Source organism: Aphelocoma coerulescens, chromosome 3 (assembly GCF_041296385.1).
Source record: "Aphelocoma coerulescens isolate FSJ_1873_10779 chromosome 3, UR_Acoe_1.0, whole genome shotgun sequence".
In the NCBI taxonomy this organism is placed as follows: domain Eukaryota; kingdom Metazoa; phylum Chordata; class Aves; order Passeriformes; family Corvidae; genus Aphelocoma; species Aphelocoma coerulescens.
The window spans coordinates 99,106,435-99,123,834 of NC_091016.1; the positions used below are offsets into that span (position 1 = coordinate 99,106,435).

General features: G+C 35.7%; 1 protein-coding gene across 11 annotated transcripts in view; it reads left to right on the top strand.

Annotated features, from left to right (window-relative positions):
- KHDRBS2 (KH RNA binding domain containing, signal transduction associated 2) overlaps positions 1–17,400 on the top strand; it is a 318,282-nt gene that overhangs the window by 64,947 nt on the left and 235,935 nt on the right. For 6 of the 11 annotated variants that reach the window (XM_069011368.1, XM_069011376.1, XM_069011370.1 and 3 more), the window contains exon 2: positions 1,543–1,670. In XM_069011368.1, coding sequence (XP_068867469.1) covers positions 1,543–1,670 — 128 coding nt within the window. Of the gene's footprint in view, positions 1–748; positions 820–860; positions 947–1,322; positions 1,425–1,542; positions 1,671–17,400 lie in introns of those variants that run through there. The other 5 variants (XM_069011371.1, XM_069011372.1, XM_069011373.1 and 2 more) reach the window with 5 other exon arrangements.

The window sequence follows — 17,400 nt, forward strand, 5'->3', positions numbered from 1 at the left end:
CCCACTTGCCTTTTAGAATTATCTCATTTAGTACTGTGTTCAAAAGACATTTGGGAAATTCCTTAATTTCATTTTAGTACTTACTGTGCTTGGAACACTTTTTCCTCTTTATGCACCTTTGTGTCTCCCCTCTGTACCCCCATAGCACAACACTTTGTATAATTGCATTGGATCTATTTTCAAAGAACTTTCTATTAAACTTGCCCAAAAGAAGTATTTTACTTAATTGATGCTTGCTGCTTTTCAGATTGATCTTCCACTGAATGCAACATACCACGTTTTTTTCCATGTATTCAAGTATTTTACGATAATGAAATGTTCTTCTGATGCTTTTAGTGATTGTAAATAATTTTTTATTCGTAAATTATTGAACATGTATCCCATCTGAGGTCTTTTAGGTGTGTTCACTGAAATGTTTTAAAAGATCTTATGACTGTAATATTAGAGAACTGTCTGCTGGTGCAGGTTTTAAATAAATTATTTGATCTCATAAAGGCAGCATAAACATTTGTTAACAAATCATGACATGGGCTGTTCTTTTCAATACATTTTTCCTTATGCTTGTTGGAAGTCAAAGAAACTTGTATATGAACGTTAGAGCGTGCTGTTGCTGTGTTACTCCTTTCAACTCTCTCTTCCCAGTCCTTGAAGCAGCATGTTTCTGAGACCCACAGCTGTCCCTTTTCAGCTATAATTCAGATATAATTAGCTCATTATAAGCATTGCCATTTTCTGTGCTTTCAACAATGTCACGGCTGCATAAGCAGCTTTTTCAATAGTACCTGTGTGGTCAGGGTATTCTCAGGCACTGTATGAGATGTTCGTTGCAGGATGATGAATTCAATTATTTGTTGTTGTCCATTGCTTATAGAGCTTTAGGGAATAAAGAATTTAAAACTATTCTACCTGAATATATTGTTATTTCTTTTTTTTTTCTTTCCTTTTGGTAAATTTTAGAGTTCTACAAATTAGCAATTATATATATATATATCTATCTATCTCACAATTTTTTACTGCATTTCTTAATTGAAGAATCTTTTTGAGCAAGAGTTAGCTTTATTTCTTATCTTATTTTGTATAACCTTTAACTAATTCAGAGGTATTTGAAAGGAAACTCAGTAACAAGAAGAAGTTTCTTCAGTTTTCTGGTATTTGTACTGAAAGTTACCCATTGCAGTTAGAATCCAGCTTTAGTTCTGGCAGGTGACATTTGCAAAAAGCATCAAGCTGTGATCATGTTATCACCTTAAAAAGATTGATGGCTGGAATTGTAAGCCTTATCTATTCCTGCTCCTGCTGAGATCATTTGGCTTCCCTTTCAGCCGGGGAAGAATTAGTTGTGCAGTGTGACCTGTGGACTGTCACCTCTGCCTCTCAGCACTGCTGACAGTCCAGGTTCTCTTAAAGACAACAGTCCCTGTCACGTGAGTGCAAACAGCACAGGCGTTCAGTGCACAGTCTGTATAGCAATGTGTAAGTTTAAACTTCCTAAGGATGACAAATATCATGTCACTGATTGTTCTGTTTCGTGATATTTTTCAGAAATGGAAAAATTTCAGGGTTCAGAAGGCAAGAAGGAAGATGAAGAAAAGAAATATCTTGATGTTATCAGCAACAAAAACATAAAGCTGTCAGAGAGAGTTCTGATCCCTGTCAAACAATATCCAAAGGTACTGTAAATCTAGTCTAACGTGTGTTTAGTATTTATTAACATAATGATGAAAAAGTTATGCACTTAACCATTTTTATTGACTCATAATATGCAGGCGTTGTGATATTAAAAAAAAAAGAAATTAAGCTCCTATTTAAATTTACCTGTTAGCTATTACATGTTTTAGGTTCTGTCTCAGGGCCTTTCAGAAAAGCAATTAAAGTGAATGAGATTTTTTGCAACTCAGGTTTTGTAGATGGTCCTTAAGCAAATTGCTGAGGTTTTTTCTCAGTTGCTTTTTTATCACATGTATTATCCTTTTATAAAATAAAATACCAGTTACCAAAGAAAAAAATGTTACAGTAACTCTGAGAAGCTTCCTTGTAGAAGAGTTGGGGGATTTTCTCTGGCATAATAAGTTTTAAAAGATCAAGTGTCAGGATTACTGCAGGCTGTGACTGACAATGTTCATTACTGTTTATAGAAATCAAATGTCTTAGCACCTCAGACTTTCTTATTAGTTCTCATTGCTACATACTCTGATGTAGAAAAAGGATTTTATTTATTGCAAAATTCAGCTTCTTGTTGGAAGTTTTGGTTTTTATTTTTTATAAGAGAATATTGATTTTTTTGGAACTTGGGTGTTTGTTTGGTTTTCTTGTACAGTTTTTTATTTTACATAAACAGTTGTTTTAATAGTATTCATACTGAAATGATAAATATCTTCATTTGTCTCCAGAGTATTTTTTCCTTGCTGATTTATTATCACATGGTATTTGGTTCACCATTAGCCTTGATTACACTTGGAGCTTTTTGCTTTATACTTTCATCAGAGCAATAAATTACAATTGGTAAAAAGCTCATCAAACAAAATGAAAGTTGTAAAAAAATTGAGATTCAGTGATTCCAGCTGACATTTACCTCCTGACTAGTGAATATAAAACTGAGATAATGTAATAATCCAAATGGTAAAGACCTTAGAAACACATACAGTGATATAAGGAATTACTTTCTTGCTGCGTAGCCTGAGGTGCTTTGCCTTTATTTGTGATATTTTGTGTAAAAACTGTAGGTGACCTGAAGTTCTTAGTCAGGATGTAATATTGCTGTAACTTCATAGCAGCAGTGTGATAATTATTCAGAATACTGTTTGATGAAGATAGTAGAATGAAAGATAAACTATTTAAAAGACAAACTGCTATAATCTATCCAATATAGCACCTGAATATGATTAAATTAGCTTCATTTACTTTAATGAACTTGTCATATTAATGAGCAGTAAAAGATATAAGGCATTTTTTACAGCTTTTGAGCGGTGGAGCAAAAAAAATCAGTATGATAGACATTAAATACTTATTCAGTAATGCAGAATAATCTCCTGCCAGGTTTCTGTAGTTGATTTGCTAGCAATATTCTGTGTTTGGTAAGGAACTAGTCCCAGAACTGCAGGTTTCCTGGTACCATCTCTAGTAACCATCTTTCAAGGATTGCATCTGCCATTTATATCAAACTGCTGATTGCTTTATGTGGTGTCTCATCTTTTCTTCATAATTGTATACATTAGTCAAATTAGTACACAGTGGTTGCTTCAGATTGCTTTATAAATAATGAAAAAAAGTAGAAAATAATTAAGAGAGGATTAGTTTTATATAGTTGGTAGAATATGGTAATAAGAGCAGTTGATCAGACTTGTATTTATAAACAGTTAAGGTAATTACCATATTATTTCACTGGAGAGGTATTTATATTTGAAAGAATATTATTTAAAATCATTCATTCATTGCTTTCTGGTAAGCTTTTTTGGGCAGTGCTGGTTAAGCAGGGTTCTGTAAATCGGAAGTGTCCAAGTGTATAAAGTTTAGGAAAAACTACCCAGTTAAACACCATCTAAAACAACAGTTTACAGGCTCTCTATTTAGGAATGAGGGCAGCTCTTGGAAGACGTTTGCTTTTACTTTAACTTCACGTAGAAATATAAATTGCTCCAAGGGAACCCTTGGCCTTAAAATTTGTTATGGTCTGTAGGCTAAGCTTCAATGACAGCTGTAGAGTCAGCAGCAGCATTTTAAGGTTTGAGCAAAAGTTAACACAAAAGGCTTCTAGTGGCTAAACAGCTCTTGAAGTTGCAGAAAAATTGTCTCAAGTGTCCACAGTCTGGTGCAGACAACAGGAAAAGAGTATGAAAGGCTGTGATTAGCAACAGCTGTCTTATGTTACCTACTCGGGTAAGACACAGGCCTCTTTCCTCTGCTGTAAAACAGGCATCTAAAATAGAGATGGGGTGTTGGTTGATACTTCAGCAATGATCTTCTCTGAGATTCATTATCTTAAATACTAGCAGCTCAGGTAAAAACAGCATCTCATTCACACACACACTCCATTATCCAGCAGATTTTTTAATGCAGTTAAAATTTCTCTTGAAACAGTGATGCAGTGTCTTGTGTTTGTTGATCCTTCTTTCTGTCCCATAATGCCGTTTTTTTAGTTTTGTGATATGTGAATTCCAACTAAGACTTGCATGAAAATTCCTCAGGGCTTGTGTAAAAAGACTTTGGCACAGATCAGTTGAATGATGTATTTCAATCAGATATGGGAAGAGAGTGTGTCATTTAAAAAGAAAGAAAGAAAGAAACAGAAATCTGAAATTTTCTTGTTGCTAAAAAACAAAAGTGACACTTTAGCTGCTTGGTGAGAAACTTTGTCATTTGCATGGCAGTACAGATTTTTGCCATTCACTTACCTGTAGCTTGGCTTCTGTTGTTTTCTATAGTTTTTACCTTTTTCTGCGATAACTTTTTTAAGGGGCATCTAAACTGGGCTTTGCAAATTTGTTCCTTTGCACAATTTAAGAATTTGAGAGCTTGTTTAAAGCCTTAGCTTTATGTAGCACATAAAATAGGAAGCTTTTATTTGCAAACTCGTCTAGTACACATTGAAAGTTAAAATGTTGCTGTCTTTGGTGAAATTCTGCCCCCTTTATCCCTGGCTTCAGCTTAGCTGGATTTCAGCCATTAAGGAATGGCTCGGTTTGTTAATTTCTTTTGCTTTCTGTAAGTGTAGATATATGAAATACCTGATGAGTCAAAAATAAACAGTATGTGTATAAAAGTCTTAAAAATTGCAGTGCATCTGTCTTGGTTAGACCTCAGCCAGCAACCAAGTCCCGTGCAGATACTCACTCATTCCTACCCCAGTGGGATGGGAGAGAGACAGAACAGTGACAGAGGGTTGAGACAAGACAGTTTAGTAGCTAAAGCAAAAGTTGTGCATGGAAGCAAAGCAAAACCAGGAATGTCTTCACTGCTTCCCATGGATAGGCAGGTGTTCAGCCATCTCCAGAGAGAAGGGCCCCATCACATGTCATGGTGACTTGGGAAGACAAACAGCATCACTCCAAACATCTCCTCCTCCTCCCACCTTTATGTGCTGGGCATGACACCATATGGTTTGGGATACCCCGTTGGTATTTGGGGTCAGCTGTCTCAGCTGTGTCCCCTCCCAACTCCTTGAGCACTCCCAGCCTCCTCACAGGTCAGGTGGGGTGAGGAGCAGGAAAGCCTTGACATGGTAAGTGCTGCTCAGCAATATCAAAAAAATCTGTATGTTACCATACTAATATGATATAGTAAGATATATGTCCATTAAATGGATTGACAAGAAAATAGCGAATTTCTAAGGGGAGTGGGACCCAGGCTGTTAGTCTGCTGAATAAGTAGCCAGGACTTCTCTCTGTGATTTGTACTGTTTTAATGAAATAAGTACCTTGTTGTTGGATAAGGCGGAAGGAACATTTGATATGTCACTAATCCTGTAGATGTTTCAGGAGACTAAAACAACCTCCAACATTTTTAATAAGAGAAAAAAGAGCTAAGTTTCTAACTACAGAATGGAGATTTTTATTTGACCTGCCAGTATTTTTTGTCTCCTATGGTAAGACAGGAAAAGCCTTTATGCTTGGCAACATACTAGAATTTAACTGATGCCAAACTAAATCTAAAGATTTTGGTGGTTCTGTATTTCAGCTGAGTTCTTTAAAGAGAAGCCTTAACATTGGAAAGCGGAAAATTATAAATTTACATGAAGTGTGTTGTACTGAAATTGATCCTGCAAATAGTTGTGTAAATAAAGAATGCTTTCTCATATGTCTTGAAAGATTTCTACCCCTACCCGGTCTTAATGAAATAACTGAACATGCATCTTTGTAGGAAAATACTGCTTTTTACTTTTATAAATGTATGGGGAAGTTTCAAAATTCCTTTTTAGTTGAGGCCAATTTAATTTTCATATTCAAGTGTAATTGTATCTCAGAATCTCTGATGTACACAACACCAGGAATAATAGGGGCAAGAACTTCTTTAGGTACTCTGTTTAATCTGGAATTTGTTCGTATTTGATTTTTTCATTAAGTTTCTATTTCTGGAGTCACTGATATACAGAAAATTATTCCAGAAAATTTATATAAAGTGTTTTAGTACTTAAGGTTCATAAAAATCTAATGAAAGATACTTGAATAAATATTAATCAGTGGTGTAAGACCAGGCCCTATTAAGCACTCAGATATTATAAGAAGGATCTTTGATTTTTCTAATATTTAATTTCTGCTTCTTACCAAATTCCCTATTAATGTATAGTTTCCGTTTTGATCATTAATTATATTTCAAATATACTAGCAGAAATATTTCAAAATTCAGATTATATTTTTTCAGTATTTTTGACTTTTTTGCTTCAAATACTTAGCTGTAACCAAGATATTTTCTTTAAATCACTTCTGTATGAACTGTGCAACCAATTCTGAAAAGTGAAATCAAGTATGTGAACACCTGAAGAGAGGAAAGTTGGAAAAGGATTTACCTTCATTTTTGTTTGTCTCAATATCTTCCTGTACTTCAGCTGAGAGAAAAGGCAAAACCTCTCAAACCTCAAAACCTCATTCTACTTCTCCAAAATTTTCTTGTGAGTGGTGCAATTCTGCTATTCTATGCAATTTTTCAGTATTTCTAATTGTGCTCAAGACCCAAACCAGATATGAATCTTCTGTTCTGCATTTCATGACAACAGGCAATTGGAAAATTCAGACAAATACTTCAGCTGTACTTTCAGTAAAGTACATGAAAAAATACCACACACAAATCTTTTTTTCCTGACTTACTTAGGACCTGATCTTTCATCCATCTCTCTACTTATCTTTTCCAGGTAAGTTCAGGAAATGAACCCTGAGTCTAATGCTTCTAGGGCCAATGCCAGTCTTGCAGAGCTCTTGAATGGTTGCAGGAAATACCTTTTATTGTATAAAAGTAATTTCTGTCCCCATTTTCATTAATGCTTTGTTTGTTTCCATAACACTGCTGTTGAAATCAGCTCCCACAGCATTAACTGCCTTCCTAATCATGCTGAGAAATTATGCTCTGTACAGACCTCTATAAAAATTCTTTCATAAAATTGTTCCTGACTGTAGAGAATAAAGTATATTCCAGACAGAATGTAGCGATTTGCCTTTCTGTTTCATTTAACTATCCATGGCTTTATAAATCTTTAGCAATGCAATTAAAACAGCATTAACATAGTTAAAAACAAGTAGTACCAAAAAATATTCCCAACATTAGGACTTTTTTCCCCTTCTTTGATTACGTGATTTTGAAAGAGTTCTCGTGGAGTATCTTTCCTTTATTTATGCATGAAAATACATAGTTCAGTCTTCATCCTTTACTGTTTTCTTCCTTTAACTCATTCTTAAAATTACAAGCAAGGACACTAAATTGCTGCTTAATGATTTATTGGGACTTACTCAGTGCTGTTACAGTGGAATGTGGTATTGCCTTCCATATTTCAAGGCAGACTTTTAGAGTAGTTATAATTTACCATTTCATATTGCAGAGCACTCAAAGGCCAAAACTAAGATGGAGACACCCTTTGTACTCAATACCCCTAAGAAGTACACTGGTCTTTCTTCAAGGAGCTGACACTCTGGAAAACACAACATAGGTAGAAAACAGGACAAATAGAAACATCATCATCATGAAGTTGCTAGCTGGTAGCAACTGTGTGAAATACAGGCAAGTCCTAGCCACTCCCCAGTGGGAATGTTTGTCATGACTCTTGTTTTCTAAGCCACCAAAACTCTTACATTCCTCTCTATTCTTCTTTGTTATTCCTATTTGATGGAGGAAGAAAAATATAATTTATAACACTGCTTTAATAAAGTAAGTTTGAGAGTGGGCAGGAATTCACCCTGCATAAACCAAGTTTTAATCAGGAGCATGATTTCATGTTAATGGTACGCTGGTTGAGTATGATTGATTGTCAACATATGCTCCACCTACATCCAAAGATATTTGAGGTTTTCTTTGCAATTACAGCAGCATTGTTTCTTTCTCGGCTCTTTGTATTAATGAATGATTTGGGGGCTAAATGTTGTCTTCAGCATAATCAGTACAAGTTCAGTGTTTTCAAAGGAATCTGCTTTTGGAATCTGAGGGGAGTTCAACAAGCAAGTCTGTTAGTGGTTTATGATAAGAAATAGAAACTAACTCACTTCCACTTATCTGTGTTGCTTCTTAAGGACTAGAAAAGGTAGTGAACAGTAAAAATTAAACTTTGTGTCTAAATACACAGTGAATCAGATGTAATAAAACTTTCAAATTGTACCTATGCTTCATGAGAACTGTAAAGCAAACTGTTGGTTAGAGTGAGATTTTTCACAGTACTCTTGACTTCAGCAGGAGCAGAACTAAGCCAGTGATGTGTCTGATCAAAAAGTTCACCTATTTGTGATCAGTTTTGGATGACTTGTTACTATTTGTTTTCGCGCTAGCTTTTAAGAGGATTAGTTGCCAGTTACATAAGTTAGCATTTATAACATCAACATCTTAAAGTTGCAGGGCAGTAGAAGAAAAGACTTAATGGCAAATTGCTTTTATTACATGTCTGGGCTTTTCTATGTCCTTAAAAATTCAAGTTTAAAAAATTCTTAAGGTGTACAAGCAATAGGTAGAACATTGTTGTGCTATCAACACTTTTCTAACACAAATCCCAAACACAGCACCATACTGTCTGTTACGAAGAAAATTAACTCCAGTCAGCCATATTCAATACAGCTTTTCCATTTGAAATGCTGCTATGATGTAGGATGTGAGATTTTCCTTATTTTAGGTGCAGTACTATTTCATATACATATTTTTAATAATAATAATAGTAATACTTTTAATAAGGAAATACAGTACCGTATAAATGTCATGCCTTTTTTAAGGTTACATTCTTCTTATGTGTTAGCAGAGAATGAAAGAACAGTAAACTGAAAACTTTAAGCAAAGTAGTAGGGTTTAAAGAATGTTTTGGAACCCCGTTAAAGTTGCTATTAAAATGAATATTTACTTCCTTTCAAACATTTAAAAAAATTCAATATTTAAAGGAAAAAATGCATATCGGATGCTTCAAAATTGCTGCAACAGGTAGTTACTAGTCATTTTTTCATATGCCTCCGTTACTCTAGTCTAAACTGATCAAATGTGCTGTAACTGCAGAATCTATGTGGGCTAATCAGTTCCTGAAAGCAAATACATTGTTTTGTCTTACACAAACACTCTTGAAGCATGTTTTTACCTCTTGAAGCTGAAGATGAAATCTGTTTTGTGGCTCTTCAGGTTTTTTCTCTGTTCAAGTGGTGTTACAAGGTCACTTCAAAGTAGTCATTAATGTAATTTGTAATAACTCTCATCTAAAGTTAGCTAAACTTTTTTGAAAATTGCTTATAAAACATGAACACAAGAGATTAATGCTCTGCTTTGATCCTTTTGCAATAGACCTAATGACTCGACAGGGGGTAATACAGCTCATCACAGAACAATTCACATTTCAGAGGTACCAAAGTACACAAGCAGTTCCTTGAACTTCAGAGCTAAGGAAGCTTTTTTTGTGCACATCTGTGTCTTTTGCTTAGCTATGAGCTCTGATTTGATGTTTTGCTGATGGGTGTAATGACAAAAATTTTCTCTTCTATGGATTTTCAGATCTCTTACAGCATGAGCTTAAGGCATAGCATAGCCTTTGCCTTAGTTTGAACGTGTTCTTCTATCCAGGTCTATGCTCTCTCCAAACTTCAAAAATCTTAACTTGTCTTTGAAATAGCCTCCTATTTCAAACTGACTTGAAGTCAAGCTTTGAGGTCAGTGGTTACTAGGGAAAAAGACTGCACAAGACAGATGCACCTTGCCTTGCTTCCCTATGAAAGGCTTGGCAATTACATGGCCCTATGCGTAATTTGTCTCCTTACACAGGAGAAGGCCAATTACAGCAACAGGGACATACAGGGAGCCTTCTCCAGAGCCTGTATGCTGCAAACAGAGTGAATGTGAGTTTTCTGGACCAGTTAGTTCAGTGACAAGGTTTTCCTCCTGTTCAGGACTGTCATTTGAATAATTTTGTGACTCCTTTGCAATGTCATGGATTTTGGTGGCTTTCTCCCTGTTTCTCAAGCTTCCCACATATAATCAGAAAACTTTAAAACATAATTATGTGTTGCTATATAGAGGAGTACGGTGAAAGGAATTCACACTCAAAATGATCTTGCTTGCTGAGTTGCAGCTATTTAGCCTAGAGTATGTTTGACCACAGCCACCTTCTTTCCCGTTCTGTTTTTTACTCACATTGAGCAAACAAAATCAACAGGTAACACCTTCATATAATGCAAATGCAAAGGATATGCTCTAATAGTGAAGAAATCTGTTTCATAAATACATCTTTCATGTTTTATTAGAATATATGTAAATGCGTGTGTTTTATTAAGACTTACTAAAAATATGCCTTCCATTTTCAACCTAGATAGTTTGGTAGTTGCATCAGTGTATAAACATTTTCAGGAACACAAAGAATCAACTGCAAGCATGTTCACTTGGTAGATTTAGATTTTCAATTAACAGTAGAATACCAGTTTGTCTGTGGTTACCACAGGTTATCTGTGGGTTTTTTTAAACTGTTACATATCTGTGGTTTGGGGTTGTGAGTCAGAAGAAAAATACGACAAACTGGGAGGAAACCATGCCATCCCTCGTTTATTTCAAGAAATGTAGGAATTCATAGTTCTGTCACTCATACATTCTTAAAAGAAGACAAGGAGGAGACAACTCTTCTTTCACTTTTCTGGATATGAAGTCACAGTTTTGTTCCAATGGGATGAATTTAGAACAGGTGATGACCATATCAAAAATATGTTTCCATCTACCTTCTGAGATCATAATCCTACTGCTGAGGTAAGGGGTGGGTAGCACTAAGGTAAATACTGTCTGATGAGAGAAACTCTTTTTTGTCTATGTCAGCTCAGCAAGAGAGAATTAAATCTTCTTCACCTGGTTATTTTTACCCAAGGAAAATTCACTGAAGCGATGTTTAATGAAATACTAAAAGAAAAATTATACAGGCTATAGAGAATTTCTCAATAATGATAATAATAATAAAAATGAACATGTTTCTTAGGAATTAAAGAAATTTAATGTTAGTTTTGAATAAGTTATTTCTCTGTCATTTATTGAGAAAGAAACTGGTGGGTAGCAGAAAGCCAGAAAAAGCCTTTTTTTTCTTAAAGAGAGCAATTTATTACTGCTTTTACCAGCAGTGAATTCTTGCTGTCTTTTTTTTTTCTTTCTTTTTTTTCCTCTGGTATATTGGGAATACTGTTTCAGATAGCATAACCTTAAGCTGCTCCTTATCACCTTGCTTTAAATACTTATTTTTATGATTGAGTGAAACTGGCCTGTGGAAGAAATAGAATTCTTTCTGTGTAAGCTGTAAAATTTTACCTGAGTTACTCGCATATATACCAGATACTGTAAATGCGTAACTTTAAATAAGAAAGTGGATATAATTAAGACCATGTTTTATGTCATATCCCAGCATGATGCAAGACAGTGCTTTTTTGTTTTGCTAGTTTTCAGACCCAAGAGTCTGCATTCTCAGTGAAGCATGTCCAGTGAATTTGTCATGTTGCCTAAAATAATCAACATACTTAAGTGAGCAGCTTATGTGCAGATTTCCAAGGTATCCAAGTACTTTAATGGATACCAGAAACCACACCATATTTTTCTATATAAATGTGTTCACATATGAAACTTAAAACACTGATGTATGGTGGCTTTATTGACAATACATCACCTGACATTTGCTGTTTATGAAACTCTCTTCTTATTCATGATAGTATTTAGATATTTCTTTAGTGGAAACCTCAGTTTTCCAAAAATCCCTACTAGCATGTCTGGGTGGGAAGATGGTGAAGGTGGCTATTATATACAGCAACTATTGTCTCCAACCTTACCAAAAATAAGTACTTTTAAGTCCAAGCATATAAGTCACATTTTGAATGGTTTTTTTCCTACTGAATTGTCACAATTTGCTTGTGATTTACACCATGTAGCAGACAAGGGAGTTACAAAATTGAAGAGTAATTTCAAATTTAAGCCATTTTTAGGAAAGTGTCACTAATGAAGCCATTAACAACAGTGTTGTGCACTCCTGTAAGAGTAGCTAACTCACGCAGAGCAGAATTACAAACCCTGGAATGAGGGGTTCGTAATGTAAGCGCTGACACTATAACAGAGCTGTAGAGGCAGGAGTGGTGTCACTGTAATTAGCTTAGTGCTAGTACAAATCATATTATTCTTTCAGCCTCTGCAAGAAGAGATGGTTTATTTCTTTCAAGTATAATTGCATTTGTCACATTTTTTGATATTGCAAAAATGATACAAGCATAAGAAGGCAAGATGACTTTCATAGCACTTAACAACATGTTGTTTGGAATATCATTAGAGGGAAGAGATGATGGGTGAAGTGGAAAACAGAAACAAAGCTTTCAAATTTTCAGATATTTTCTGTCTTTTTTTTTAAGGATTCCTTTTCAGAAGAAAAGAATAGGATGATGTGTACAGAAAAAGTGTTCTCTCATGGATATACTTGAAGGATGACATACAGGGAGAAAGGAATCTCTATACAAATCCTGTCATGATTGTTCCCTCAATGAAGAGAGAAAATTCTGGTTTTTTTCCTCAGGAGCAGATTACCAGAACACGCTATGTCTCTGCAAGGGTGTGTTTCGTTAGGCTCAGGCTCAAGCTCATGGACCAAGTGCATGGAGTCAATTGTGTCTGCAGGAGCAGAGCTAGGTCCATTAGTGCTCTACAATGCTGAATTTGTCTTCTTAGTCAGAAAGTTCACTCTGTTATAGAGTGAAACTGCCAAGATTTTCTTCACATTCAAGGTAAGGGATATATAAGCTGGGAAAGGAATGACGATAGGGCAACCAATGTGTTCACCTGCTGCCAGTAGAAAATGATTGCCTGTGTGCCTGTGTCTCATTTTAATTCTCCATATATAAAGTGACACAGATAAATGAGTTCAGAGGAGGACTGCCAGGATCACCAGTGGCTGGAGCACTTACTCTGTGTGGAGAGGCTGAGGAAGCTGGACTGAGTGAGTCAGGAAGCAGAGTTGTCTCCATAGGACTAAGCTGCCTCCCTAATGTCTGTAGGGAAGGTGTTGAGGAGACACTTCACAATGGTGCATCTTGGGGGAATAAGAGGGAGCAGGTGTAGCTTGAAACAAGAAATATTCAGACTGGATAAAGGAGTAACTTTATCAGCATGAGAACGGTGAAGCCAAGGAGCAGGCTGCCTGGAGAGGCTGTACAGATAGAGGGCATTCAAATAGTACTTGGCTGCAACCCATTAAAACGTAGTTATCTTTAAACTGGCTTGCAGGGGTTTTTATCAGGTTTCCATTTCTTTAATCCCTAGTAATCTAGTTGCAATAGCTCTGAGTTCACTAAGGCATTGGCAGCTGAAGACTCAGATTTCTGAGTGGGTTGAGTAACTTCAGTGCTCTTACATATCTTTGTTGTTAGCAGAATGCAAGTAGTGAATTTAGAAGTGATTCAGGTATACCAAGAAGTGCTCACAGGTGTAGAAATACTCTTATTTCTGTCCAGGATAATGGTACTAGGGTTTTAGATTATATAGAAACGCAACATTTGAACCTAAGAAATTAAAAAAGGGGGAAAAACCCCATTTTTTTCCCCTCCCACTATCAAAAAGCTACATTGAAAACAGAGAGAGGAATTAATAAAAGTGGTACCAGTATAGAGAGCTATTTTATATAGCAAAGACTTGGTTGCTTTCATGTAGCAGATGGCAAGAAAAAGCTTTTAATAGCAGATATTCAGTGCAATGAAGAAACAAGAATATTTTTAAATACTGTGGGTTTTTTTGCATTTCTGAGGTATTAGGAATGCTGTAATGTCAAAACATCTTTTTAGTCAGACAAGAAAATGAATGCTAATAACGGGAGGCATCTATTCATTTGAACTTTCTACTGCAAATGGTATCATAAGGGGTGAATTAACTGGTACCAGAAACATTGATAGCTATTTTCTGGGGAAGGAGACTTAAAAATAACTTCTGAGAAAACAGTTTGACTTTTATTTATCACTGAAGAATGTGATCAATCATTGAAGTACTTCAGAAACTATAAAAAATTCTGGGAATGCATTGCCCTTTCATGCTTGTCATGTTTGGCTAAAGGTACTGCTGGAACAACAGTGGGACAAGTCCCTTCATCCCAGTCAGAGAGGGATGGAAAAGGAGAGAAGGAGTTATCCTAAAAAGGTTTCCAACTCAGCTATGTCCCCTGTGTTCCCCCAAAACCCACACGTGAGCAGACTGGACGGTGTACAGTTTTAGAGGGAGGCACTCGGTAAAAGAGCATTTTTTTAACTGAGAGCATTTATGTTGCTTGTAGATCGGTGTTAAAATGTTCCCTCATCCTTCTAAGACCAGAAGCTTACTTAAAGAATTAGAGAAAAAGGCTTTTCTAGGGTAAATAATTTAATCCTAAATGTTTGTATGTAAAATAGGTTCCCTAAAAGCAAAATTTTTTCTTTTTTTTATTCGGAAGCAGACAGCTTCTATTGTAAATTTAGTGAAATGGAAACACCTAAGAAAAAGTAGTTATTGCACTCTTGGAAATACCACCTAAATACAGAACCTGATCAAAAACATTGAAAGCCATTGGAAAAGCGTCTCCAGCTCATCTCTTTCTCGAATGGTGTTAGTTTGAAGTTAGTTTACCCACGTATTCGTCTTCTTACACCATGGAACCACCATCTTATTCCCTGCTTCTTGCACATTTTCTGAAAGCAGAGCCTCATAGGTCCATTTTTCTTTCCAAATTTCTGTATAAAATTAAAGAAAGTTACTAAGGAATAATAAACTATTTGGAGACTCGAAACTAAATGTTTGTTGCATAAAGAATGCACATGTGTGCACACACGTAGGAGGACCTTTTAAGATGAGCAATTCACATGACATACCAGCTGACAAAATTTGGCTAATTTTACCATCATCAGCGTGGGAAAGATTTGTGTTGCATAGGGACAGTATGCAAAGATTGCACAAACTGCCAAACAGATAATCATAAGAAAACTAGTTTATTAATGTGCAGTGCTGTCCTGTACAAAAACAAACAAAAAAATCACACTGGACTATGTGTAACATTAGGCTTTTCTAACAAGCTAAATTATTTGTTTTCCAATGGAAGTATGCTCATAAGTTTTTATTGTAGACGGTGTCCTTGTGTCTAGAAAGCTCTGGATCACTATCAGCTTCCCTGTCTTCCCCCCAGAAGGCATATATACGGCTTTTTCCTGTGACAGTGAGAAAATAAAAGTCCGGTTTGCTTACAGGTTAATTTCGTGATAAAGGATGATGGGGATGGTCTGACAGAGTGTAGAACAAGCTACTTCATGCATTTAAGAAAGGCATCTGAGCCGTATTACAACTGCTGCAACCAAGGCTTGGAGCAGACTAAAGAGAGTTGTAGTCATCTTTAATTCAGGTTACTGTGTTGTTACACCAGTAGCACTTAATGCTTGGTGTTTTCTGGCAGTCACTGTTAACTTCAGTTGTTATTTGAAAAATTCTTTAGTACTTTGGCAGTAGTGGCTTCAGTGTTGCTAAGGGTCAAGCTTCAGTTTCAAGCAGTTTAGATTTTTTTTCCCCATTGTGCTGGTTTGACTGCTCAGTGTATGCTGTTGTAAAGGTGGTGTTTGTAAAAACTGAAAAAAAAAAAAAAGATTTTTGGAAGTTACTTTGAGATTTAATTGCTTCTTCTTCACTTACTGTGTAGTGGACTGGGTTTTTATCAGTGTGATTAAATAGATACAGCAATGCAAAATGTAGTCGTTCTATCCCTCTCCCCCTCTCCCATTTCTTTACCTGATGCTCTTGAACTGTTTTTGCAGCTATGATAGACACATCCAGCACACAGTACATTCAGGATACCCACATCTTGGATGTAACATCCCAAAACCAGACTCCAGCTTTTACAGGAGAACAAGACTGGGCAGTTTTGAAGTACTTTAGGAAGTTTTTCCCTTAAATCAGAGATTCTGTTGCCAGAATCTGATGCCTTGCAATCATCACTGCTCTTTGGTTTTTACAGGGATTGATTACATCTGTAGCTATTCATATTATTACTTATATTTGGATAAGTAGCCTGCAGAAACTTTTTTCTCATCACATTTTTATGTTTAAAACATATGATGTTTAAGGAAAAGAAATACTAACACTCTGGTGTTACCTATTATATAGCATTATTTGTATATGAAGACTGCATTTATGTCATAAAGTGAACAAACAAGTCACTGAGGACACTTACCACAACAAAGTTTGTTGGGTTTTGGGGATGTGGTTTTTTTATTCAAATGGGTTCTCTGTGGAAATAGGTACTAGTCTGAAGTGACATTTCAAAAATATATCGTTCTCAAGTATAACAGCTTGAGATTAATGTCATATTAGGAATTTGATAATGGCATTGCAAAGATTTGCATATATTTTAGATTTTTATGTGATCTGTAGAGTTTTTCTGAAGACACTGCAAGCATTCTTTGGATGCATAAAAATAGATTCTTTTTTTTAGAATAAAGACTTCACTTAAAGCAAGGAAAGTGGAAAAAAAAGGGATACTGTAGAGTCTGCTGTACAGAGGTGTACTGTTCAAGCTTATTGTGAACACATTCTCTTCAACAGTCAGTTTCTGCCTGAAAGAAGTAATTGTAGCATCAAGACATTGTTCTGCTAACTAAAGTAACCTTAAATCTATTGAAAAATAGAGTCTCTAACATGAATGAGTAAATTATAAGTAATTTTTTTCCTTCAGTAAGTACACTGTTTCTCGTTTTCTGAATAATTGCCTCCTTCATACGTTTTTAACTAGGAAAATCGGGGGAAAACACAGGTTATCTCAGTCTGGTGCTATATCTGTACATAAGAAGTGTGTCAGAAATATCAAATACTTCACTCAGGGCTTGAATGGTGAAAAAATACAGACTTTGATTCATTCACATATAACTTCACTTTGAAGTTTCTTCGTTTTGCAGCCTCTGTAGTCTGTTAGTTATTCGAGAAATGAGCTAAATTAAAGTTGGCCATTTATCAGCCAGTACAATGGCTTACAATGAACACCAGCAAGTACAGGACCCAGAAGATACTGTGATACACCTATTAACTGCCCACTTTAAGTTTTAGGGAATTTTCAATTACAATGTTTCTGTAAAAGTCATTTATTACTGTTACATAACTTTGAGGGAGAATGAGGTACTCTGTTTTGGTGGGGAGCTGATCATGGGCACATCCTAAATTTTGACTGGATGTCAGGGGGAATATTCTCAGAAATTTACAGAAGAATAGAAGTAACAGTTCTTCCAATAATTA